This window comes from Garra rufa, chromosome 18 (genome assembly GCF_049309525.1).
Source record: "Garra rufa chromosome 18, GarRuf1.0, whole genome shotgun sequence".
Taxonomy (NCBI): domain Eukaryota; kingdom Metazoa; phylum Chordata; class Actinopteri; order Cypriniformes; family Cyprinidae; genus Garra; species Garra rufa.
Window position 1 is genome coordinate 1,854,897 of NC_133378.1, and position 26,832 is coordinate 1,881,728.

The 26,832-nt window shown below is 40.5% G+C and overlaps 1 protein-coding gene across 3 annotated transcripts; it reads right to left on the reverse strand.

Moving 5' to 3' along the window:
* Window positions 1-1,034: 1,034 nt before the first annotated feature.
* On the reverse strand, window positions 1,035-26,322 carry l1camb (L1 cell adhesion molecule, paralog b). Of its 3 annotated transcripts, XM_073822853.1 has the most exons (28): window positions 26,080-26,322; window positions 24,384-24,398; window positions 22,522-22,624; window positions 20,205-20,374; window positions 19,162-19,287; window positions 18,883-19,053; window positions 17,013-17,127; window positions 15,854-16,038; window positions 15,294-15,425; window positions 13,592-13,735; window positions 13,221-13,332; window positions 12,662-12,828; window positions 11,966-12,125; window positions 11,509-11,636; window positions 11,311-11,412; window positions 10,528-10,728; window positions 10,167-10,237; window positions 9,660-9,885; window positions 9,403-9,518; window positions 9,096-9,321; window positions 8,887-9,009; window positions 7,992-8,168; window positions 7,766-7,879; window positions 7,357-7,497; window positions 7,153-7,284; window positions 6,203-6,275; window positions 4,035-4,046; window positions 1,035-3,941 (listed from the first exon to the last, which is right to left on the reverse strand). In XM_073822853.1, exons 1-28 carry the CDS (start codon window positions 26,198-26,200, stop codon window positions 3,677-3,679), a joined length of 3,828 nt encoding a protein of 1,275 aa, XP_073678954.1. In that variant the 5' UTR covers window positions 26,201-26,322; the 3' UTR covers window positions 1,035-3,676. The 3 variants fall into 3 exon arrangements, with proteins under 3 accessions (XP_073678954.1, XP_073678956.1, XP_073678955.1); XM_073822855.1 differs by lacking the exon at window positions 24,384-24,398; XM_073822854.1 differs by lacking the exon at window positions 4,035-4,046.
* Window positions 26,323-26,832: the final 510 nt, after the last annotated feature.

Below are 26,832 nucleotides of genomic sequence, written 5' to 3' on the forward strand. Positions count from 1 at the left end.
AGTGGCTAAATTAATGAAAAATAAAGCACCAACAGGTGTTGACGTTTCCCAACAGCACAGCAGTAATGACTTTATGAACTACTTTACTTCCAAGATCGATACTATTAGAGATAAAATTGTAACCATACAGCCGTCAGCTACAGTTTTGCATCAGATACGCTTTAAATCTCCTGAGGAACAATTCCATGCATTCTCTACTATAGGAGAGGAAGAGTTGTATAAACTTGTTAAATCATTGAAACCGACAACATGTATGTTAGACCCTATTCCATCTAAGCTACTAAAAGAGGTGCTTCCAGAAGTCATGGATCCTCTTCTGAATATGATCAATTAGTCATTGTCATTAGGATATGTCCCCAAAACCATCAAACTGGCTGTTATTCAGCCTCTCATTAAAAAAAACACAACTTGACCCCAATGAATTAATTAATTACAGACCCATCTCAAATCCAATCGTGGTTGTATCTCTCTATTAGTGCTACTGGATCTTAGTGCTGCGTTTGATACTATTGACCACAATATTCTTTTAAATAGACTTGAAAAGTATGTTGCATTAGTGGAAGTGCATTGGCTTGGTTCGAATCGTACTTATCTGACCGGCATCAGTTCGTAGCAGTGAATGACGAGGTATCATATCAATCACAAGTGCAGTATGGAGTACCTCAAGGCTCAGTATTAGGGCCATTACTTTTTGCGCTTTACATGTTACCCTTGTGAGATATCATCAGGAAACATGGTGTTTGCTTTCACTGTTATGCTGATGATACTCAGCTCTAGATTTCTTCACGGCCCGGCGAAACATAAATAAAGCTGTTGCTGCTCCTGTATTTCAGGCTCCTGAGGTTGCACAATTATGTGATCATGAATGAGTTATGTATTAAGAAGTGTAGTTATTTTAAGGCCTTCATCAGCTGCAATGAAATAATGTGGAATAGATATGCAAGAAGAAAATGAAAGTCATATTCTCAAATACAATTGCATATTCATACAAAAGAAATGTATAAGCAAAAAGAGTCAGACGGTATTTTCTGCATAATCAATGTCATTTTATTTAGTTGTATTTGGAAACAGCACACGGTAGCACTGCGGCCAGAGGCTGAGGAACCTCCGCGCTCGACTCGTCACTTTCCCACTACATCCGTCACGACGGTCATCTCTCAGCAGAGTTCATATATCACTCATCAAATACCACTCCGACTACATTTTTATTGTCATTTTAGTGTTTCGGTTTACAAATAGAAAGAGCAGAGTTAAGAAGAAGCTCACATACAATATCGAGATATCCCACAGAGCTGGGAAGGGTGGTGACGTGCTTTGCGGCGTAGGTTCGCTTTAGCTCTTTCGCAGCTCATCGTATAAAGCCATGCACTGCTTTGCCACCCATTTAACTCCAGTCCTTTTCATAGGAAAATAGATTTGATGCGTACACAGGCTACATAATCTTACATACATTTGTTGTAAATATTCCTAATAATCTGCGTTTAACCAGCCGTTCGATCGGTACAATTCAGGATGCTGTATGAGTGGCAAATGCGAGAGAGACAAATAAGGTTATAGTTAACTCAAAGCCATAATTCATGTCTGAAAACCATTCTACTTCTACGGATGATGACATCTTCACTGCTCTTCCCAGACCCCCCCAAACGCACTGAAAGAAACTCACAACAACATTGTCATTCAGAAGAAGTCTGGTCAAAGTTGCATTTTACTTCTGACCTGTTTTCTAAACTAAAGATCAGATTAAGCATAATAATAAGAGGAGGAAATGCTCTGAAACACTAAATCTATAACTGAACATGAGACCATGAATATGGGATAAATGCAACAGTAATAAAGAAGGTGAAGACGTACCAAATAATGGTTGTAAAAAATGACTTACATTCAGAAGATGAACCATCAATTTGTCCTTTTGTAGCCTGCCCCGCATGGCACGCTGGCAGCGGCTCGTGATATTGTTCAAGGCCATTTCCTTCCGAGAGGAACAGCCCAGCTACATTTATATTAACGAATGCCCGCACTAGATAGAACGATCAATGACATGAGACGAACGCGCGATAGATTATACTGTGTGACTGATATTGTTAGTAATAATTGACTGTACATATGTTTGAGTGTTATTAATATTTGCAAGCTGACAGACGGATGACACAGACACTCGAGCACAGGCGTTCTCCGACGCGGTTCGGCCTCGGCGTTACGGCGGAACAACAGGCACGGCCTCACACTACATCCACTAGCCTAGCACTACATCTCATGCTGTTAATTGCTGCAGGAAATCAATTTTTTTTTGTCATTGTTTTTTTCTTTGAAAAATATATGTTAGTGTCAAGATCACAAAATTTGGCTTTAGTGCAGCGGCTGTATGTACTTCAAAGGGATTTAACATAATAAATTGCATCAAAAACACCATTATTTTAAAAACGTACTCGGGTAACACACTCGGGCGACAGTACAAATGATACACGATTAAAAGCCCTGAACTTTGATTATTAAGACAGAGAGACACACATGGCAGAGTAATAATGTTCATACATACTGTATTATAAAACATGAATTCATAAAGATGAATGCATTACAAGCAAAAAATGAAATAATAATAAACATAAAAAAATGATGATATAAATCAAATATATTAGCCTTTATGAAACAAAATATATGATGTATATACATATATATAAAAAAATGTAAGAACGTGTATAAGAATACAAAAACAATACTTAAAATAATTGTAACGTTTTGTAATCGTGAATGTCTTCAAATCATAACGAATATAAAAAGATTTTCGCTTTTCAGCCTGTAAGACCTGACTTCTGTTGACTGCAGTGATTTCAGCTGATGTACTCTACATAAGGCATTGTTCAGAGAGGCAGCAAAATTGGTTTGTTTTGGTGTATGTTTAGTCTGAACGTTAACAAAAAATCCAATTCACACCACATTCATGAGATTTCTGGAAATGCATCTTAGCCTGAACTGTCGTTGGTTTGTGTAGGAAAGTGTGCAGTGTTCAAATTCACTCATTTTCGATCACTCGCTTACATAATTTTTTTTGAGCATTGTCACATTCCCTACGTGGTAAATAGTGGTTTCGGGACACAACATGTCTCTTGTGACAGAGCGTCTGCTGTACGTTATTACATGACCTACTACAACAACCAATGCACTGTAGATAGACCAGATACTGACTACACGATCTAAACAGTCAGCTTCACTTCTGCTGACTGTACAAATCAGCGCAGGCAGTCGATCCTCAAAACAAATCAGATTTTTTGTGTGCCACGTGAACAAGGCCTAAGTCTGTCCTACGCTCTCAAACGGCTGTTTTTAATGCCGTTTCCCCGCTTGTGTCTGTAGTCTATCACACCTTATTCTACAGAAATTCAGCAAGAGAACTGGAAAAACTTCCAGTGAGGGCCAATTTACAGTCCAAACATCACTTGAAGCAGCGAGGTGAGCATTGTAAACGGTTTTCAGTGCTTGGATGGAATGTTATAAGCAACGGTCCTGCACGGTATTCGTGTCTGTCGGATGCGTGTGTGTCGTCGTTACGTGAGAGTGAAGCCGGCGTTTCTTGCGTCGTTCGGTAATTGACTGTCTGTCCTGAAATCAATATCCTGTCTAATACCATCAGGGCCCCTCATTCAAACGGTCGAGGATGTGTGCGTGTGGCTGTGGACGGTTAGTTTGGCCCCAGAAATCCTGTCACAGACGTGGGAAAGCTGATGCTGGGCGGAGGCATGTTGGGATTGATGGGAGACGTGGCGCCCGAGCTGCCGTGAGCGCCGTGACCGCTCGGATCTCTGCGTCCGCTGTACTGGCCGATGAAGGAGCCGTCCTCATTAAACTGGATGTCCACGCTGTCTCCGTAGTCGGCTAGACTGTCGTTGCTGCTGCGTTTGCTCTCGCAGACGGACTGCTGACTCATGGAGCACTTCTCGTTATCACTGAAGAAGACACAGAGCAGATGCTGTGATTACAGCAGACCAGGAAACAGGAGTCCAGTCACGACAGAGTTAGTAAACGAAAGCTGTTCTTACCTCTCCAGAGATCTGTGTGTGTGTAAGCGTGAGTATGAAAGCAGAGACAAACAATCAGCATTAGATTCATTTACATGGCAGGGTCAAAATTCACCCAAAATCTTTTTTTTTCTCACTTCAAAGTACATTTCTCTCAGAATTTATTGTACTACCATATTATTTGTCATTTTGAGTGCAAAATCATACTACTTTAATGTTTTTACTGTGTTATAATTGTATTTAGGCATTTACCAGGCGCTTTTATCCAAAGCAACTTGCAAAAGAGGAACAAAAGCAATTCCTCAAGGAGCCAACAATATTGATAATATAATGCCTTGTTTATTTGACTACTAGATTAGGAAGCAAGCTAGAAAATAGGAGAAATGCAGTTTTTTCCCTCTTTTTTTTGCACATGCATACTTGCAATCTAAATGAATCAGTCCCAATATATTGTAATAATTTACAGGGGAATATTAGGTTTGAGCAACTGAGAAAAAAACACATTTCAATGGAGAGCCTAAGAAGAACTCTTAACAAGCATGGCCTTCATGTTGGAACAGATTCCCAAACGCCACTTGTGAAGACACATAAAAGGCTGACCAGTAAATGCTAACATTTGGATAGACCTCTTGAGTTCTGGGTGTTTCATGGACTGGTGTGACCAAACTGGAACTTTTAGGACCAATGCATCATTGTTATGTCTGGGGCAAAAAAGCAACACCATTGGCAAAAGTGGAGGTGGACTAGTCTTGTTGTGGGGGTGCTTTGCTGTTACAGGAAATGCAACCCTTGACTGTATGAAGGACTTCCTGGCACCTTTTGGCAAATACTGTGATGCCTTTGTTGCAGAGTCTGAAGATGATGATCATTTGACAAAAGGACAACTATCCCCTAAAGACATATATATTCAGGGATTGGTTGTATAATGTTCTTAAATGGCCTGTTCAGTCTCCAGATTGAAAATATTTGGTCTCATTTAAGAAAAAGCAAATATTACTAGTAATCTGGAAGTTTTTTGCAAACAAGGAATTGGTCAAGATTGCAGAAAAGAGGTGACAGATGCTTCTAAGCACTTACAAGCGGTGTTTAAATAATTTTGTACAGAGCTAATTAGATTTTTTTCCCCCATTGTCCATGAACTTTACATTCTTTGCCTTGCGCATGATAGGCCAAGGTGATGGCATCCACTAGCCAGTGAGCCAACCTCTGTTTGGAGACAGCCTTTCCCTTCTTAAGCGAACAGGACACAGCAAAGCAAGGGCTGTGTCTGCCTCCTCCAGGTTCATTACCTGATCCTGTAAGGGAGTGGTGGGAACTTTGGGTACATTTCCAGGCTAGGGTCTCAAGATCACGTGAGAATCAGCAATACAGGGCACGTTTTGGCGACTGGAAATGCCTGCAGGTCTCCCATCCTCTCAATGGAAGAGAGCACAGGCAAGACAGCTCTCTTAAGATTCAGGATCTTGAGGTCAGCTGGCTCAAGTGGCTCAAAGCGAGCCATCTGTTGTCCTGATGGCCAGGTTGTGCTTTCCCAGGACCTGGCTTCCACTGCGTTGTAATGTGCCGCAATGGTGACAACATACACTTTCAAGGTGGAAGGGGACAGTCTCCGCTCAAACCTTCACTGCAGAAAAGAAAGCACCACTTTAAACGGCATCTCCAGGGGGCTTCTTGGCGTAAAAAATCACCACTCAACGGATATACCCCACTTTAGAGCATAAGCCTGCCTAGCAGAGAGGGATCTAGGCTGAGTGATACTGTCTATCACTGCCTGTGATAAACCACTTAAGTCTGCCGCACCCCGTCCAGAAACCACACGTCGAGATTCCAGAGATCCAGACACCAAATAATGCCTGAGAATGTGGTCCTTTCTAAAGGGGCTTCGCAATAAAGGTGCTGTCGCGAGAACATCAGGTCTGAGAGGGCCATTAAGACCTGTTCTTCATCCTCCCTGATCTTGCACAAGAGCAACTCAAGGCAAATGATATGTTACCGCAGTTGAGGTCTGGTCCAGAAGCCTGAGATTGCATGCTGTTGTCAGTAATTTATAGATTAAAACAAAAACGTTAATTTTACTCAAACATATACACATGCCACTGACCAGTTCTGTGAGATTAACCTGGAAACAACAGGACATGTCAGAACTGCTGGTGTAAATACAAGTGACATAAACGGCTAACCACACTTACCTGTACTCGCCAAATGCATCATCTTTCATCGTGCGGGCCCCAGCGTTGACCTGATCCTCCTCTTTATCTTTCACTAAAACATAAAAAAGTTACATTTGTGGTATGAGGGGTTATATATGCAACCCCGGTTCCCAGAAAAGAGAACCGTATGCTGCGTCGCCATCCTTCAGGCGTGCCTGATGCCTGCACCTCTTCCTTCAGACAAATCAAACTCGATGGTGCGCTTTTATAGTAATGCCAGTGTGTGCCCGAGGGATGTCACTGAATCATGACAAAATCTGTTATTATCTCAGTTCCTAAAAAAATCCAGTCCTGAGGAGTACAACAACTATCGCCCGGTTGCCTTAACCTGCAATGTGATGAGGTGTTTGGTCTAAAGAAGAAGTTAAGGACCATTTTGATCCCTATCAGTTTGCCTGTGCATCATGTGATGAAACATCTGGAGGATCCTAAGGCTTATGCTAGGTTGTACTTCCTTGATCTGAGGGCTGCTTTCAAGGCCGTGCAGCACACCTTATGCTCTCTAAACTTAACAGCTTGGCTGTCAGTCTATACAATATCAAATATTAAAAGGTTCCATTTATTTCTTACTGGTAGGGCTCAACAAGTTCAGCAGACACTTTCCAAAGGCAGGTTACACTGGGAATCCTGCCAATATTATTACATTTTCAGATGATATTGCCATTATTGGCCTTCTGTATAAGGATAAGGAGTTTCAGTGTTATGCTACATAGATTGTCAGTTGTGTTGCATTCAACAAAGAACACATTCTTGTAATTATTGATGCAAATACCTCCATCTGGTCAACGTTTTGGCATCCTAAGGTTAAATTACAAAGTCAAAACAATCGAACCACCATCAGGCTCCTATCATCAAGTAGGTTCAAATATTCCAGAGAGACACGTAATGATTTTTTTTTAGCAAACTGTGAGAGGTGCTTTGAGTGTTACCTGAATACTTCCCTCCTTTGCTCTTCTTGATGTAGCACAGAATGAGCAGCACCAGGAGCAGCAGAATAATGGCGCTGATGAGTCCGATGAACCAGCCCTGAGTCGCAAAGCTACTGGGCAACTCATGCAGCTCTGGGAAAGAAACAACACATGAGAGCACAGAACGGATGAAATGATCCAGAGATGGTCGTTACTAGCCTGTACCTGGTCCAGCTGTTTTGAATTCCCAGGAGTTGTTTCCGGGCATGATCTGCAGGTGGTAATGAACGCCTGGTGTCAGACCCTGCAGCTGATAGAACGCCTGCGTAGAGTTGACCTTCTCCGACTCTTCCCATTCACCACCCGCTACCATACACACAAACAGCATCGTCATTCATGAGTTCAGCAAAAATAGTGTACTTTTTCGTACCTCCAACCCACACAAATCAGTACTGATCAGTACACCTACCCTGTTATTTTAGACACATTTTAGTGTTCATCTAAACATGCAAAAATGTACTCTAGCTACAAATACGAATTACGATTGCACTATCATCGCTAATGTTTGATCATGGTGATCAACAACACAAAGGATGATACTATTACAGAGAAAAGCAGATCAAAAGGCTCTCACCTCTTTTTTTCAGGTAACGGAAGCTAAAGGCAATGTTACGCTGTCTTTCTCCTGGCACCCAACTGACGTTAACCGATGTTTGTCCAGCAGTTATGTTGATTGCAGATGGCGGTTCTGCAAAGAGCGCACGTAGATGTCACAATATCGTAGATAAGAAAATATTACATTGTATCCTGCTAACACAGTAGACAATTCAAATGCTGAAATATTGGCTGTGCATTTTCACCTCCATTCAACAAGGTGGCAGCCTCCTTTACTGTCGGTTCCCCATCACCAGCAGCGTTGCGAGCTCTAAGTTCAAAGCGGTATAGGCTCTGAGGATTCAGACCTTTCAGTTTGAACTCAGTAAAAAGGGGCAGATCGATGGATTCCACCTGTTGTGGGCTCGCAATTCCAGGCACAACTAAACAGAGGACAGAACACAAACCCGCCAGAATGAATAAGATTTTACAATAAGCTTCCCCTTGCAAAGGTTTATAAAGGTGTTTATTAATACCTGATTACTTATTTATAAATGCATTAAGGGGGACATCAGATGACAAACCAATGACCAGATCAGTACAAACAACTACAGTGAAGAAGACTTGAGTGGTACTCATTTTTTACTCAACTACAAGGTATAAATATACATGTATCTCTCTTGGTTGTTGTGACCAGTGGGCTCCCAGCTCTGAATAAACATTCACTTTTACATCTGACAACAAAACACCTGCATTGCTTTTGAGAAATTGTTGACGCTCCAGCTTCTCCAGCGAAGAAAATGACAGACAGCATACAACTGGCTGAGGGCGGGAATATGCTAATATGGGATAGTCCGTCAATGGTCGTGGGCGGGGCCTGAGCAATTTGACGTTCAGAAAATCAAAACCGCTTGATAATTGAGACTGTTTAGGTTTTTTGGGGATGGATTTTAATCATTGTAGAGTGGTTGTGTCAACACACTTACATATACATTTATACGCCCATACTGCAATACCTTGGATTTTCACAAGGTTTTTCTTCGTTATGATCTATCGATGTAAGCTGTAACTGAAACAACTGGAGCACTTCATTCACTGACACAGTAATATTTTCTGTAGAGCTGCTCAAATAAGCGCTATTCAGCTGTATAGTTCACCCACTTTCATGGTACTGTAGCAGGTAGCCTGTGAGCACTCCGTTGGGTTTGTCTGGAGCTTCCCAGAGCAGGGTGATCTCTGTCTCAGATGGGCTCTCAAAGGGCAAAAATGAAATTGGTCCAGGAGCTAGATGGCAGAAGAGCACAAGTTCAGCTAATCTGAATTCACATTCTTAGAGGTTTTCATATGTGCTATAAAAAAAGTGGCCTTACCGCCCTCTGGAGTGGTAAAGTGATGCACTTTAGAATGCGGACCTTCACCTCTGCTGTTGAATGGTGCAACTGTCACAGTATAGTTTGAGTAAAAGTGCAAGTCGCTCACGACCGTCTCCACCTTATTTCCATGAACCTCAATCACTCTGTACTTGTCCGCCATTAGTGCTTGCACCGGCAGGCCTCTTCGGCTATGAGATCTGGGTCCTTTCTTTCTCAGATGGATCTAGAGAGAGAGAGAAAAAAATGCTATGAGAATCAGCAGCCAAGTGCAGAGACTATAAATGATGGTTAATAGATAATGTACCTTGTAGCCTAGTAAGTGTCCACGGACCGATTCCATGCTGACTGAACTCCATTTTATCAGGACAGCGGTTTTGTTCAGCTCGGTCACTGTCACCTCTGAAGGAGCTTCCGAAGGCACTGTGAAAGATGGAGAGGCATTACTATGAAACTCAAAAGATTTCTAAAAATAAACAAAAAAATATTTTTCCTGGATATGCTGGGCTAAGATAAAGCAAAGCACAGAGTAAAACTGAAGCAGGGAAATATACAAGAACATACAGTCTTCCCCCGAGTGGCCGATCTCAGCAGCTGGTTCTGGTCCTGCACCAAGGTCATTGAGCGCCTGAACTTTAATCTCAAAGGGGATGAAGGTCTCCGTGTTGTTTACGATGAACGGAGGATTGGAGACGATGCTTTCCTTCCAATCTGAACCCCTGTCTGAAGCTTGACGCCAGTAGATCTTGTACTTAAAACCTGGACCATTGAACTGTCGTCGCTCCAGTTCCTTCCAAAGCGTAAACAAACAAAAAAGATATTAAATATGACGATTACATCCAAATCATCTTCTCTTTGTCATGTGTAATGTGGCTTTCTCTTTCGGAGAGCGACCATCCTGTAGACGTCAGTTCAAACTCTGCTCCGACACACCTGCCTGTAATGATCAACACTGAACACCTGGATTAGCTCCTTCAGGTGTGTTTGACTGGAGTTGGAGCAGAAATCTGCAGAATGGTCGCTCACCAGGAGCAGGGCTAGAGGAGACTCTAGTGAAAGATTGTTAATCACCTTCCATGTGATGACCATACTGTTTGGATCATTGGACACCGTCGACACATTCTCTGGGTTCACGTCAGGTTCTGTGTGCAATAGAGATCATTAATACAATAAGACTTTTATAATCAAAATTAACACATTTCTCACAAATGATAATACTAAACCACTGACTGGTTAGGTTTAACAGTATCGTTACCAATTCATACGAAATCATCACCTTGTAAAATAATTACGTTTTCTCATGAGATTGAGGTGAAACTTCCATTACAGGTTTCTATGCACTTAATGGAGGCTTTTTAGAGTCTTTGATGTAGGCTGTGGCCAGAAGCATAAGCGCTGAAGTACTAGAAGAATATGTTTGAGAGAGTCTTACTGGCTGGTGCGGTGCTGTATGAGTCTGAGGGAGGACTGGGCCCGCTGGTTCCTATGTCATTAACGGCCCTGACCTGGAAGTGGTATGTACTGTAGGGCTGCAGAAGGATCTGCAGGTGTCTGATGTCTTGAGAAACTCTACTGTACTCCTCCCACTGGCCTTTGTCCGGATACTGCTCCTCTTTCATCTCAATAGCATACTCTGGTGGACAACAAAGATAAAAGGTCAGACAATCCAACTGTCGCAGTGTCTGATTCATGGAAATAATGTGTAAAGTCAGATCTTTTACTCACAAATTTAAAGACAAATGACTGCTGTAGAGTCTGGATGTTTTGCTCACAAATAAGACTTAATTGATCTGAAAGGTTATTGAGAAAACTTGTTTCCCTTCATAAAAGGAGAGGGGTTTGTTTTTTGGAGCATCTGGCGGTTACTGAGGATTTGATCAAAGGGGTGCTCCAAAATACTCACAAATAAAATTTTCTCCTTTTTAAATTAATCTGAAGGAAACATATAAGAATCCTTTGGACTAAAAGCCCAGAAACAGAGTTTGTAAGCGGCTCTGATGAGAAGCCTGCTGGAGTTTTTTTTCCTCTGTGGATGGTACGATTTTTTCATGTTACACACACACAAAGAATTTACTTACACTATTAGAAGTTTATAATAAAACAGACGTCAGAAAGACCTCGCTAATGATGTATAATGATGTCAAGATTGAATAGACATAAAACATAGAAAGGGATGAGCGGTGGGCTATTCTGAACAAGATTTGTTTTCAGTTACCAGATACAGGACTGTTGTTTTCAGCGCCTGGCATCCAGGACAACGTGACACTACGCTCCTTCTTGTCAGACAACTCCAGAGAGTGAGGAGACTCGGGTTTATCTGAGGAGCATCCAACACATCAATGTCTTTAGAACCAAAGAAATGTAAAACAACATTGTATTTCATGACTGATTTCTGTGGAAGCGACAGACTCACCCTGTACGGTGATGGAGCCGGCGGCACTGACGGAGTCGAGTTTAGTGCTGATCTCACAACTGTAGATTCCCGTGTCCTTGATCTGAACATCAGTGATCTTCAGAGAGCCATCTTGGAATTCAGTGTATCTGCAACCATTGAAATCTCAAACTATAAATCCACAACAATAACATTCTTACAAGAATTTGCAGTTGGTTTTGGCAGCAGTGCACTGAAGTTATCGTTGTATGTGATAGTTATGCGCTCATTGTTTGCTCAATGAGTTACAAACGCTGATACGGTATCTCAAAAGAGTGGCTGATAAAATGTGAATGAACGTGTACACAATATTTACTTAAAAAAAGAATAGAATCAACAGAAACTGTGCACTATCAACTTTGACAGCAGTTTAACAACATTTAGTAACCGCTGATTTGCTGATACAGATGGTTTGAAATGTTTTATGTCATGTGTTCACCTGTCATCAATAGCAGATGATGTGATCTTCTGGTTGTCCTTCTTCCACTGAATTGTGGGATACTTTAACTTGTGGTCCACTGTGTATTTGCACTGTAAAACAGCATCATGTCCACGTAAAACCCGCAGATCCTGGGGAGGGCCCACAATCTTAGTTCTGTCTGGAGACAAGAACATGAAACCACATTCACGACCCATTTTACTTCATTCATGTGACATACAGGAGATTCATTTTCACCCATAAAGTACGGTTCGTGCGGTGAAAAATGGGTGTTTCATAGCAGGATTTAGGACTACTTACTGCTCCCTTCGGCCCACATTTGAGGGAGCTTTTTGACTATAGGATGTGGCACCATCTATTGCTGTGTGCTTGTTGCTGCAATCTACTACATTACATTAGCCAGCATTGAATTACTGCATAAACCATTAGCATTCATTTAGAAAAAGAATCAGTACTTACAGCAGTAGCCTAAACTATGTTGAAAACTAGAATTAACCAAAATAAAAATAAAAAGGTGGCCTTGTTGATGTAAACCTCAAAAGAAACTGAAGTCATTTCTACATTTAAAAGATAAAAACTCCTTTGACTGTAACCGGTAATGTGTATTAAGCAAGCACATTGTCTAATTGTAATTTTCATAGCAGGGTGAGTGATAAGCTACAGTACTGTACTTTCAGTGTCCAATCTGATACTTACTCAAGACCTCCAGCTCAGCACTGATGCTGTTGTTGCTGTCTTTCACTGAGCACGTGTAAATGTTGGTGTCCTCTTCACTCACGTTACTGATCTCCAGATTTCCATCGGTCGTCTGAGATATTCTAGCATTAGCCAGAACTGAATCTGAACCAGAGTCTAAAACCTCCCTGCAAACATTTAAACACACTGGATTATTTACACAAAACATCCTCCAGAAAAAAAAAATCCAATTTCTAGAATTTCAGAACATGTGTTAAATAAAATAATTACTTCATATTTGTCTGTTCATTGAAAACTACAAAGATAAATATATCATTGCTTCTCATTAAATGGTTCTTGGTTCTCAGGCTTCAGTAAACGGCCACTGTAATGACTGGCTAACGTCAGTGCATAGAAAATAGTATCTTTGTCTATAACGAGGAGAATATTAAAGCCATGAAACTCAGAGAATGGTACAAATACCTCTTATCTGCCAAAAGCATACGGGAAAATCGATTTCTCATGTCACGACCCCTTTAATACATAATAAATGTGTTCATAAAATTAAACAGATGCTCACCATTCCACTTTGGGTTGGGGGGAGCCAAACGTTCTGCAGCGCAGTAAAATCGTTTGCCCTTCAGTGGCCTTGTACACGATCCCATCTGCCGTCAGGATCTGAGGAGGCAGTTCTGACAGGCAGAAGACAAGCTGTTAATTAAAAGACATCACGAGGCCGACGGCAGATTCTCAGTCGCTTTCAGCATTAATCATTAACAAACTTTTCCCCCCCAATGTATTCTTAAGCACAAATCCATATTCTGCAGGAAGTCACTTGATTTGGACCCGTTCTGGAGTGGCAGCACTCAGGCTTTCTACAGCATGGTGCGAACACACGCAAATACAGTAATCAAAGGGCATTCAAATAAATGTTACACAAGTGATGCTCACCAACTACATGGACGTGTGTGTTGACCAGGATATTGCCGTGTTTATTGGTGGCCTCGCACTGATAGACCGCCGTATCGCTGTACTGAACATTATTCAGGATCAGTGTACCAGAACTTACATGCCGTCTCGGGTCCGAATCCGTCCCTGCGACACACAGAGATAAGGAAAAACCTGAGACTTGAACAGCAGTCTTTAGGTCTACAGAGAGAAAAGTGTCTCAGAACATTGCAAAATTGTTCAGATAGTTTGTATTGGTTTATTATTGTTCCACCGTCTGTTCCTTTGTAGTAACGTTCGGGGTTCAGACACACTATCTATGTTTAAATCTAGATTAAAGACACATATGTTAAGTCAAGCATTCACATAATGTGTCTCATAACCTTGTATTTCAGTTACATCTGATCAAATGCACATTAATATTCTTCGGCTTGGGCTGAACGCATCATTTTTGCTTGGTTGGAACAGCAGCTACGCTAATTATTCCTCTATTAGTTTCTCTGTTTCACAGGATGAACACCCCGTGGTAACTGGGAATTACACAAGCTTCAGTCTGGATTCAGAATACCTGAGAAGAGATGATGCCAACCCCTCAGAGGACCTCTGATGATGCCAGCCCCGAAACAACATACAGCACTACCAAACTGTGCTAGAAGTTTGATTGCAACATATAATCATTACTGTTAACAGTGTTCATCGTCAGTTTGATTACATCATTTACTGATTTTACCATACATCTATGCCATATGTACATCTACTTGACATAGTCACCACTAGTAAGCTACTAAATATATTGTAGAAACCTACATTTTCTGTACACCTGCCTTGCAACGATTTGCATTGTGAAAAGCGCTATACAAATAAACTGATTGAATTGAATTGTAGTGTTTGTGTTTTTCTCTTTCTCCTGACAGGCTGCAGCATACAGTATCTGGTGACTATTTGGCTGCTTCCTGCAGAGGAAACACAGTACTTTCTCTCCATTCTGTCTTGTTTTATTACTTTTATTAGTCTTCAGCTGCCCAACACCATAAAGATGTGTCAACGAACACAACAGCAGAATGTCGTGTTGTAATGAAACCTGATACAGAATGTGTTACATCACCAAGGAGCCTGAAAAGATTGCTGCTTTACATAAACAAATATAACTAATAAACACAAACTAAATGGGAAACACTTATGTAAAGCATCAATCTAAGGACACAAATGCTAAAGTAACGAGGCTTGGCCACTTGAGGGTACTATAAAAGAGAAAAACATGCAATTGGCTATAACTACAGAAACCGCTGGTCCATCTTTAAAATTGGTGTCTGAGCTGCCATCATAATTCACAAGGTTATTTGTGTGTCATCATGAGAAATGTGACCGCCATTGGCCAGTCACAAGAACAATCACAAAAAATGTAGCCACCAGCCTATGTATACTGATTGAGTATATGATGTATACTCAGTCTTTTTTTTTTTGGTGTTATAAGTGTTTATTATGTTAACATTTTAGAATGATAATAAAGCCATTAAAACTACAATGAGTAAGTAAGAGAACGATGCAGAGACTAAAATGTTTAAATCAAACCCAGACTATTCCATGTGTTCCCATGTATTTTGGAAGCTTACTGACAGCTCTTTATTTGGTATCTGATCATCAGCCTATCATTCGTGCATGCTGAAATGGAGCATATGTTGATAATGCCTTGACGCTTGTGTACCTGTGATAGGAACACCATTGATGCTCCACGTTACATTTGGGGTGGGTATCCCTTCAGCCTGACAGTCCAGTCTGACCGTCTCTCCTGGAGCGTACAGGTGATCTTCAGGCCTCTTGGTCCAGTAAGGAGCAGCTGCGAACAATAAAAACAATTGAAAGTGTATAAACTATAATACATGCATTTCTGTATTAAATCATATACTGTGACATCTGGCAATGTCAGGACAGAAACATACATTTATTAACACAGAGAAGATGTGGCCCTGAAGATTTCTTGAAGATTTCAGATTGAGTTGGGCAGGTCATTCCACCAGGAGGGAACAGTTCATGTAAAAGTCAGTGAAAGTGATTTTGTGCCTCTTTGGGATGCAGCATAATTGATTGTTTTTGTACTACAAGCCTTCCATAAATTCAAGTTGCAAATGATCAAATAAATAAATAAGGAAGACTTTGGCTTTGGCTTTGGCTTTGGATTAGGGTCAGCTGCTTGTATTAATGCATAACTTGCTGTCCTAACTATAGTATGTCTACGTGTAAGGAGTGTTCCCATGTGCATCTTACCCTCTACTGAGACAGCGTAGTGATGTTTAATGGAGCCCTGGCTGTTTCGGGCAGTGCACGTGTACTCGCCATCATCCGCCTCCGTCACGCTCTCGATCTGAAGCCAGCGGTTGAAGTTCAGCTTCTTGGCACGGGTGGGAGACAGAGCGCTGTCCATCCTCTCCCAGTGCACTTCTGGAGTTGGTCTTAATCAGAGGAAACAATACTTAGCAAAGTCATCCTTAAAGACCTACTGTCCAGTCAGCTGAGCCCACTGATCTGATCTTTCCAGTGGTCAGATGAAGAACTGATGTGCAAGACCCATTCATAATAACCAAACAAACAATAGGAAAACCGGCACTGTGTATTTACGGATATTATTGGCTTTTTGATGAATTGCTTTGTTCCTGCTCATTAGATGCTGCTTTAGACAGAATAAAAAATATAAAGGTCCATTTGTGTGTGTCTTCCGTCTGATTCATATGGATTAAATTTATGAATGTTCTTTCTCAAGTTTTGCAGATTTTGGATGGTTGGACAAAAATAAAGAGAGAATATTAAAAAAAGAATATTAAGAACTTAAAACTGTTATTTTTACCCTTCTAGTAAACTTTAGCTTTGCAGGCACCACTCACAGCTTTACCAGCCGTGGTTTACAGTGAGTTTATAACAGCTAAGGGGCATTGTTATAAATTCACTGTAAACCACGGCTTCACAGGGCGTATTGCTTTTATAAAATGGTTATTCCATATACATAGTAAGGCAAAGCTATAAAGTGTAATGATATTAATACAAACATTATTCTTCCGCCAAATAATGTAGTTCCACACAAACGTAAACAAACAGTTGTTTACAACAGCTTTGAACATGGCTCAACCAATCAAAATCAAGGACCGGAATTATTTGTTTTATAATTATTATTTGAATACGTCCATTTCTTCTTGGGTGAGCCCACACCTGACACATCCTCATGCTTCATGTATTATTCAGAGATTTAACCCTAACCTAACTGTCACAATACTTGTAAACTAAGTGTACGATCAAATTGTTAATTGACTGATTCTTTGTTGTTTTTGTCTGCTAAAGAGTGAATGCAGATGTTTTTGCTAGTATTTTTCTTAGTTGTTGTTGTTGATTGTAAATTCAGTGGCCATAACAAGACTGAATGCTGAAAACTCACAGGCCTTCTGGGATGCACTCTAGCGTCAGCGTCTGGCCCCGGAGCACCAGATAGGAACTGTGGGATCCTGCTGGCTTTTGCAGCTGGGGCCGCCGGTTCTTTACCACAGAATTTGCTGTCAAAATAAAAGAACATGTTTCACTCATTTCAGTATCTAAAAAGAATCTTTATTTCCACATCAAACTCTTTCAAACAATGTCTTTTGTACGTATGTAACCCTGGTTCCCTGAATAGGGAATTAAGCTTTGTGTCTAAGTCACATTTCCCTCTGGTCTATTTTGATTCCACTTGGCATACAGAGTCAAATTACACCCAACGTTCATATGTTCGTCATAGTGGGCATCAGCCATATTACACACTGGTGTATCAGGTGAGAACATTTCATGTGTTCTCTTCTTTAAGTTCAATGATCAAGACATCCATAAGTTTGCCAGAATCAATCCTGTAGAATTTACAGATTTTATTGTCATTTATAGCAATACATTTATAACTGTATTGTCTGTCCTTTCATCATTTCATTTAAAGGGCATAATCCATACCCCAAACGCCATGGCTCAAAAAGTTGTTTTATACCATGCTTACCAAAAGTTATCAAATCACTCTTATGTAAAGCATCAACAAGTTTGATGAAAAGATTTCAAAGAGGATATGCTATTTAGTGTCCAAATGCAATGGAATGCTATTTAGTATCCAAAGTTTTGCCATTGCAGTGCTTGCGCAAAGTTATTACTGCTGGCAGTTTTATTATTATTTGCACTCTGTTTTAATTTTGTTGTTTAGATGCATGTAAAATATATGTAGATGCCTCATTGGTGAATGTTTCAATGGGCCGTAAGCCATCCCCCATATTGTACTGGTCAACTTGACATCATTCAGCGATCAAATGGGAATATACACTGCCCTCCAAAAGTTTGGAATCACCCATACTAAGCATAAATCCTTATCATTGACCCCAATACACTTCCAAGCTGTGCAAATCCTATTTGGAGAGGAAACAGTCAGTTGGCATCATGTCTGTCATGGAATGGCCCCCAATCACCCGGCCTCAACCCAACTGAGCTATTATAGGAGGAACTGGATCGTGATGCCCGTAAGAAGTGTCCAACCAGTGTGAATCATCTTTGGGCAATCCTTCAGGAGGCTTGGAGTAATATATCAAGTCAATGTTTGAGTAAACTGACAGCTCAAATGCCCAGATTATGCAGAGCTGTAATAGCTGCTAATGGTGGATATTTTGATGAATCGAAAAGGTTATATGTTTAATATGTTTTCGTAGTTTGTGTTGTCCTTTATCAGTGCAAAATTATCACAAATTAAAAAGGATTCATGCCAATATTGTCCAAAACCCCACTTTTGTAGGGCAGTGTATACATATATCTATGGTTTGGAGCCTGCAGAGTGAGTGAGTCTATGCAGTAGTGATCGTCAGGCTGGAACCGCTGTATCAAAGTCCCGCCCAAACTTCCGCAGATCCAAACTCATGCTCACAATCATGTCACCACACCTTTTTTCTATAGCATCAAATAACTTACTAAAAGCAAACGTATTAGAAAAACGAGCACTTGAGTGTGCATTTGCCGTGTAATTTGATGATTTAGTTTGGCTCACATTCCATTCGTTTAGATGGAAAGGGCAGGGTTTATGACCTATACTGCAGCAGCCAGCCACCAGGGGGCGATCAAAATGTTTTGGCTTCACTTTTCAGCAGCTTTTTTGGACACAGTTTAATTTCCTACTTTTTGTTTTGTATTGTAAAGCATTTCTGGGTTTTGTTAGTGTAATATCACTTAATTACTTGAAACAACCTGCATATTCAGAGAGAAGAGCTGGGTTATGGAACTAATCACTAGCCAGAAGAACGTTTACACACAGGCTGTGACGCTGATGGCGATGGGCTCTTTAGGTAGGATGACGCTGGCGTTGATGTAGTGGGCATTGCAGGTGTAGTCTTCTCTGCTGTCGCTGACGAGTAAGTTGGCAAAGTAGAGATTTCCATCAAGGCTGATCGTCACCCGCTCATTCAAAGGGATGTGGCGCAACTCTGAACAAAAAATACATAAATAAGGGGGGGGGGGGGGTCAATTTAATCAATTCAAGTATTATGTAGATCAGTTTAGTTTGGCCAAAGTAGAATCAACAGAACACTTACGCATGTCCATCCAGTGTATCTTGGGGGCGACAGAACTCTTCGGAGGGTTACAGTAGAGAACTGTGCTTTGGCCCTCCTCAAATGATCTTTTTTTCTGCCTCTTTTCTTTGGCCAAGGTTGGGATAGCTGTGAAATAGCCAGATAAAATCCATTCATGCATGTTTATGCAATGTTGACTGTGGGCTCAGTCTTCACAAAGATAGCAGCAACTCTGATGGCATCATAGCTAAGCAATATTCCTTCATACGTGATTTCAGGAATCACGGATTACTAGTGTACTGCATACTGTGCTTTATACGCTGTGTACTGCCTAGTTTCCTTCTTCTTTCTATGATCTTTAAACATAATGCAGTGATACAATGTTGCAATGCTATTGTCATATCATCAGCTTACAGCACTGAATGTATAGTACAGCAATTTTGGTCTGGGGCATCTTTTGCATTTGAATTCAGTGAGTGAAAAATGTTCTCTAGGTGACCACAGGCTCTTTGTTGTTCTGATAGCCACAGTCACAGTGACCACTATCCTCCTGGAGGCACAACGTCTGCTCACTAACCGCTGCTGACTCACATTAGAGATATTGATCTGCCTTTCATTTTGTTTTCTCGAGCTGGCTCAAAACACATATCCATAATGGACATGAGTTCAGGCTTACATTTTTGTGGTGGTCATGTACGTGACAGTCTGCTGCATTGCTTTGCTCTGCGTTCTGTCCTTTGCTGTGTGTTTGCGCTCAGCACTTTATGCTATTATAATTATTTTATTGCCAATCTGTGGGCTAGAAGCTGTGGGACATCACGGTTCATTCCTTCACCCAAGCAGGGCGTGGGCACTTATTTTCTCCACTCCATTCTCCATACTGATGCATGCTATCATTCTGACTGTGCTACTGTTGAGAATGTAGTGGGTCATCCAGGTATTCTATGGTAACCATACTGTGTACTGCAGGCGTAGTGTAAACTTGTAAACTGATAAAGTGCATTATGTTGTTCCAAACACAGCCAGTGAGACGTAGTGCTTGTGGTGATGGAGGAAAGACTCACACTCAGTGATCAGGTGCACCAGGTCTGAGACGGCGGTTCCCAGCTCATTGGCCACATAGCAGCGGTACGAGCCCTGATAGAATCGCAGATCCTCCGTGTCATCAGCTGTCAGGGTTCCAGACTCAAACAGAACCTCCCTAAACTGTTTGCTATCTTTGACCCAGCGGAAACTGTCAGTGTGAGGGAAAAAGAGAATGACAGTTTTAAATCTAAAGACAGACTGATGGAGAGGGAAAAACACAAAGGGGTACATACATCTGCAGTCACAAGATCACAGAATGTCCTAAATGTCCTGTGCTACAGGCTCTCATAACTACGGAGCCCCTAAAAGGACATGGTGGTGGAAAACAAATTTGGGGTGGGAGAAAAAATGTTTTTCTTTTTTGCGTTCCCTCGTAAAACCAGGTGAGTTCAGACAAACACTTACACCTTACATACAGCTCCGTACGTTCACAATGGAGTGGTTCATACAGCTTTATACGGCACAGTTTTAAGACATTCTAAAACACTTAATGTAAAACACTGAAGGACCAGTACACACCTTACAGCATACAGAATTTGAACAGAAAGCGTTAAATTGCACGTTAAGGGTTTTCCTCCCATAAAGAATATGCGGCTTAAGAAGACGGTGATACAAAAAGATCAAATATGCTATAGAAATGATTAAAACATAGGCCTATATTCTTTGCGCATGCAAGCAGATGCTGGATTTCATGATAAGCCTTTTCTTTCCCATAAAAAACCTTACTTAACGTGGCTTAATATAAGAAGTCTGTGTAAGAAAAAGTGATGAGGACGTTGAAGATCTCAATGAAGATGTTTATTGCAGCATAGCAGTGACAAAGTACATGTTGTACCTTGGGTTCAATGGAGTCGGAATGAACCCAGAACATCCTTAGCTCAAACATTTTATAGCATTCCAGTTTACTACCTAATGTAAATGAAGTTGCTCCTATTGGAACAGCTGTGATCTGTATGGTAATTAAGTTCTGACACCCCTTTGTCTGAGATGGTTCTCAGTGTCTCACACCCATTCCCATTCTACAATTGGTCACCTTTTGCTCGGGATGAGATTATCCCAAATGGTCTAAACTGTTGACTGACTTCTACTCTATAATAATTAAGCCATTTTGGGAAATGAGCATGAATGGAAATGGAATCTGGGTCGAGGCAGACTATATTTCTTACAACTGTAAAATAAAAAGCCAAAAGCAACGCGGTAATCCATTAAGCCAGGTTAACATTTTTCAATGTTTTTCTACGGGGAGAAAACACGTGAAACTTTGTGCGTTCCATTTATATTCGGCTCGTCTGCTTTCCTGTGCGTAATGCAACTTATTAACAAATTGTGTACCAGATTTGGTCTTTTTATATTGCATTTTTCGTTCATTAGCCTACCTTAAGCGTTTTCTATAACGGTTTTCTATGGGGAAGAAAAAGCTTAACGTACATTCGTTTTTTCTCCCACCCCGGATTTTTTCCAACCACCCCAGATATTTCTCCACCACCATTTAGGGGCTCTGTACATAACAGATGTTTCCAGATGATCCACAAGACAAAGTTTACCATTGCTTGATTCTTAAGATCATTACCTGGGTGATCCACAACAGTTTGTTTTGTAACAGTTGTGTATGAGTCCCTTGTTCGTCCTGAGCAGTTAAACTGTCCACTGTTCAGAAAAATCCTCCAGGTCTAGTGTCTTCTGCATACGTGAACCCTTCCCATTGTGTGGTTTGCACACTCATACACAACTATTACGAAAACTGACCTTAAATATCAGGGCTGCCCAATCCTGCACAGCTGTCTGTATTGACCAAGTGCTCCTGAGGATCCTAATGAGCCGCTTCATGAATCTTTGATCGGGGTTGGAGCTAAACTTTGCAGGAAGGAACAGCAGATCTCTAGAAACAGGATTGGGCAGCCCTGCCATATTACCAATTATGATTCACAGTGAAGATCAATGAAGATTTCATAAAGCTCTTATGTTATGGGGCAGTTGTGGCCTAGTGGTGAGAGAGTTGGACTTGTAACCCGAAGATTGCAGGTTTGAGAGTCAGATCTGGCAGGGATTGTCGGTGGAGGAAGTGAATAACTGTTTTCTTCCAACTTCAATACCATGACTGAGGTGAGACCCTTGAGCAAGGCACTGGGTCATGTCCTTTCCTTATCCCGATCCGATCTTTGACTTTCCAAGTCCTGGTTGTCTACAGTACTGCACATTTTGTAAGTACAGTATCTGACCCACTCGGCTCTAATGATTTGAAACATTATTAATGTTTGTTGACTAGGACAGGAGAAAGCACCGTCTCAGACTCACCTGGGTGTCGGGTCTCCACTCGCTTCACAGTCCAGATTCACATCATCCAGAGAGTAAGCGGTGTGAGATATGGGTTGAGACGTGATCTTCGGAGCTTGTTTTACTGGGGAAAAGATGATTGCAGTATAAAACAATAGCAATGAAAAAAACATGTCTGTAAGAGAAAGCATTTTTCGTGTTTTGAGCTAACCCATTTAAGCCCACCAGCAACTGCAGTTTATAGTTGTCATTTTCCTTTTGTAAGTATGTTATCTATGTTTTATGTCTCAGTGACACGCAAGCAAACAACCAATAAAACACTTCCTTCCTGTCACATGAGGCTGTCAACTTCCTACCCTTACTTCCAGGAAGCATGGCAAAGGCAAACCCTCCCAAAGAAAGTTAATTTTCATGTTACTAACAAGTATTTTTTGTTGACACATATATATTTACATAATCATGAAGGTCTCTAGAATCATCCAAACAAAAAAATCTTACAAGAGATCTATAGTTTTTTGTATTCTTAGTCAAACGTCCAAGCGGCAACTATAGTTGTTATGGGGCAAATGACTACATATAGTACATAAATCATATATCATGGGGAAATGGGGTATACTGTTGCTAGCACCATGCTACTCATATTACCTTCTTGTTATAAACATGTTAGCATCATGCTAGCAACATGCTAATCATGCTAACTTCGTGCAAACATTGTGTATGTTGATAGCATTATGCTAATCCCATTAACAGCTTATTTAAAACATGTTAACATCATGCTAGTAACATGCTAATCATGCTAATTTTGTTTTAACATTTTACCTGTGTTAGCATGTTGTAAGCATAATGCTAACACAATTAACATGTTAGCATGTTGTTAAAATGATGCTAATATGATTAGGGTACTATTACTGCCTAGTGTCGAGTTTTGTCACGGCAAGCACCACTCTTCAAAAAAAGGAAATTTATATATATATTTATTTATTTATTTTCATTTAACTTTTTGATACAAAGTCCCCTTTTGGGGCAACTTAATGGCAGCACTTTGTTCCACCACTTTAAGACAAATGGATTTGTTGTCTGTTGTGTTTTCATATTCAAGAGATTATAAATGCAGCTTTTTTGGGTTTACGTCGAATGTTCTTTGACTTTTATACATAATAAATTGTTTATGAATAAAGATCTTCCCTGCTTAACAAAAAACGCTAAAACCAGCCTAAGCTGGTTGGCTGGTTTTAGCTGGTCATAGCTGGTCAGCAGGCTGGTTTAAGAGGGGTTTTAGCCACTTTCTTAGCTGGTTAGGCTGGGAACAACCAACTAAAACCAACTACTTCCATCCTAAGTCCTACTTCCAACCAGTTTAGGCTGGTTTTAACTCTTTTTTTTTTTTTAGCAGTGTGTTTAGCAGTTATTTTGAGCTTGATGCCAAATGTTTTCCTCCTATTCAAATTTGACACTGAAGGGGTGCATACAACATATTTGCCCACCGGCAACTATAGTTGCCACACATTCAAATACAATTTTCAAGAAAAAAAAAAAAAAATGGGGAAAATAAATGCAGAACATGTTCACATAGGACACTATTAACACAACTATATGCATGAAAGGTAGAGTTCACATAGATCTGGTGTAGGAGCACAATAAATGCTCCTCAACGTAACTTCGTGTTTTTCCCTACAATATGATAAACATTTGAATAAAGTCTGTAAAAAATAGTGACCATATCTGTATCTATCCATAGTAAGATTGCACAAAATAATCTACTCTCTCACAGCACAAGGAACATCTGTTTGTAGTAGGTGTCATTTAAACACAACTGTACGAGACACTCAGTCACAGAGACAGAAATAAAGCAATACACGGACAGAGGAAGCTGAAGTACTTACGGCCATTATATGTGTCTGATAGAGCGGCAGAAGGAAGCAGTGAATGAAAGAGAGAGAGAGAGAGCACAGGGTTAGCTAGCGTCATGCAGGCAATTAGACTTTCACTCAGGCATTTCTGTTGACTTGGGTTAGCATCCCATTGAGAAATGGATTCATTAAAGTGTTTTTCCTAAATTATTCAGTCCATGTACATGTATCTGAGGTCCCTTCTTTACACACATTTAAGATTTAAGGGATCAGGCAACTTTAATTTCATTAGACAGAAAGAGGTTCAACGCAAGGAGGAGACACACAACAGAAAAAAATGAAAATGCTGTGCTCTGGCTAACTGCCTGAACTGAAGGGACACAGATCTCAAATACATAAAGTCTTATTTAGCAGGAGGTGGACCGGGTGTCAAACTCAGTTCCTGGAGGGCCACTGTCCTGCGGAGTTCAGCTCTTAAACTAATGAAACACACTTGAATTAGCTAGGTTACTAGAAACTAGTTCCAAAATGAACTGTTTTGGAGTAATAGTCTGAAGGACAGTGGCCCTCCAGAAGTTGAACAGACTCTATTAATGGAGCATTCTCTAGACAAGCCAGCTTGAGAACTTCCAGTGAAACATCATTAGATGTGTTGGTATATAAACAACCCTCACAGAAATCTCTCCTGCCTTGTTCCTGTCAGAAATTGAGATACAAAATAATTGCTATCACTGTAAATAATGATAGCGGCATTAACCTCTTGTTATTTACCAACATATAATTTAGTTTATTTTGCTGAGCCTGGTAATCCTAGCAGAGTACCTAGACACCTAATTGTACATTTAAGTAAAAGCTGACATTGGTGTTTGCAGTGTAAAATGTGTTAATTTTCTTAGTTATTTTATCTACAAGTCATTAGATCTAGAATTCAGAAGTAAAATAGAGTACCGTGGTAAGAATTCATTTATCTGAATGAATACCTAAGAAATATATATGCATAAAATTCAATTTTGCATGTGTGCTTTTATTTGTTCTTACATTTTGTCATAAATTTAGAGTAAATGTTGGTACGGTAGAATTTGGTACTGTTCAATCACGATTTGTTTGGCAAAACGCTGTTTGTGCATTACACATAATTAGTGAATGAGACACGTCTTTGACCAAGTCATTGCAAATTATAAGTCTAATTAAAAAGAATTTCTTCACAAACCACCAAATACATAGTTATGTGAAGCTGTTTGTTCATTTCCTCTGCACAATCTGACTTTGCTGCAGCATGGAACAAACTGCTGGTTTATCTGTCCAGAGGAGCACTGGCCCCCCGACTGAAGGTTTTTTTTTTTTTTACCATTTCTGTCACCGATGGAGTTTTGGTTCCTTGGCACTGTTGCCTCTGACTTGCTTAGTTGGGGACACTTAATTTTCAGTGATATCGTATACTATTTGAACTGAACTGAGCTGGGTGATGACATCCCTGAATTCAACTGAAAATTGTGTTTACTGTTGTCCTTTTACATTATTGACACACTATTTTCCTATTAATTACTGTAAAGCTGCTTTGACACCATCTGTATTGTTAAAAAAACTATATAAATAGAGGTTACTTGACTTGAATTGCCATTAGAGGGACGACTGCTAAAAGCTCAACCCTTCATAAGAACACTGTAACTGCACACTATACAAGATTCTTTCTGGATGCAGTTTAGAGTCTGGATGGGGTAGTGCTTACAATCAGAAGGGATTTGAATATATCCATGTGTTTGTAGCACACTGAGGAAGAGGATCAGCAGATGAAGCTGTGTCCTGTTGCGTCCTCTCCTGCCTGCCGGCTGACACTGAACTAGAGGCATTCTGCATCAAACCAGCAGCCACTGCATGAAAACACAGCTGGGTCCAGACAGCCTCCACCGGAGGAAGCGCAGACCGAGAGACGGCTGGAGATGTGGCTCACGTCTGGCTCTGCACGCTTCTGATGTTCTGTAAGAGAAAGATGAGAATGTGGATGAAGGGAGGGCTGTAGGACAGTGCAAGGAAGAGACCGAATTAGAACAGATGAAAAATGTACCTAACCCATCGGTTCATATGTGACCTGGGACCACAAAACCAGTCATGAGAGTACATTTTTTTAAATCGAGATTTATATGCCATCTGAAAGTTGAATAAAATCGCCGTTAAAGTTGTCCAAATGAAGTTCTTAGCAATATATATTACTAATCAAACATTAAGTTTGAATATATTTATGGTAGGAAAAAAAAAAAAAATGTCTTCATGGAACATGACCTTTACTTAAAGGGATAGTTCACCCAAAAATGAAAATTTGATGTTTATCTGCTTACCCCCAGGGCATCCAAGATGTAGGTGACTTTGTTTCCTCAGAAAAACACAAACGAAGATTTTTAAAGGTCCCATATCGTCAAAATCAAAATTTCCTGGCTTTTTTCATGATAACTAAGGTCTAGGGGCTATCTAACTACCATATGAG

Coding starts and splice junctions, on each gene's coding strand:
- l1camb (XM_073822853.1), bottom strand. CDS start 26,200: ATGCCTCTAGTTCAGTGTCAGCCGGCAGGCAGGAGAGGACGCAACAGG. Junction 20,375..22,521: donor AGTGGAGACCCGACACCCAG/GTGAGTCTGAGA, acceptor TCACACTGACAG/TTTCCGCTGGGTCAAAGATA. Junction 12,829..13,220: donor CCCCAACCCAAAGTGGAATG/GTGAGCATCTGT, acceptor AAATGTTTGCAG/GGAGGTTTTAGACTCTGGTT.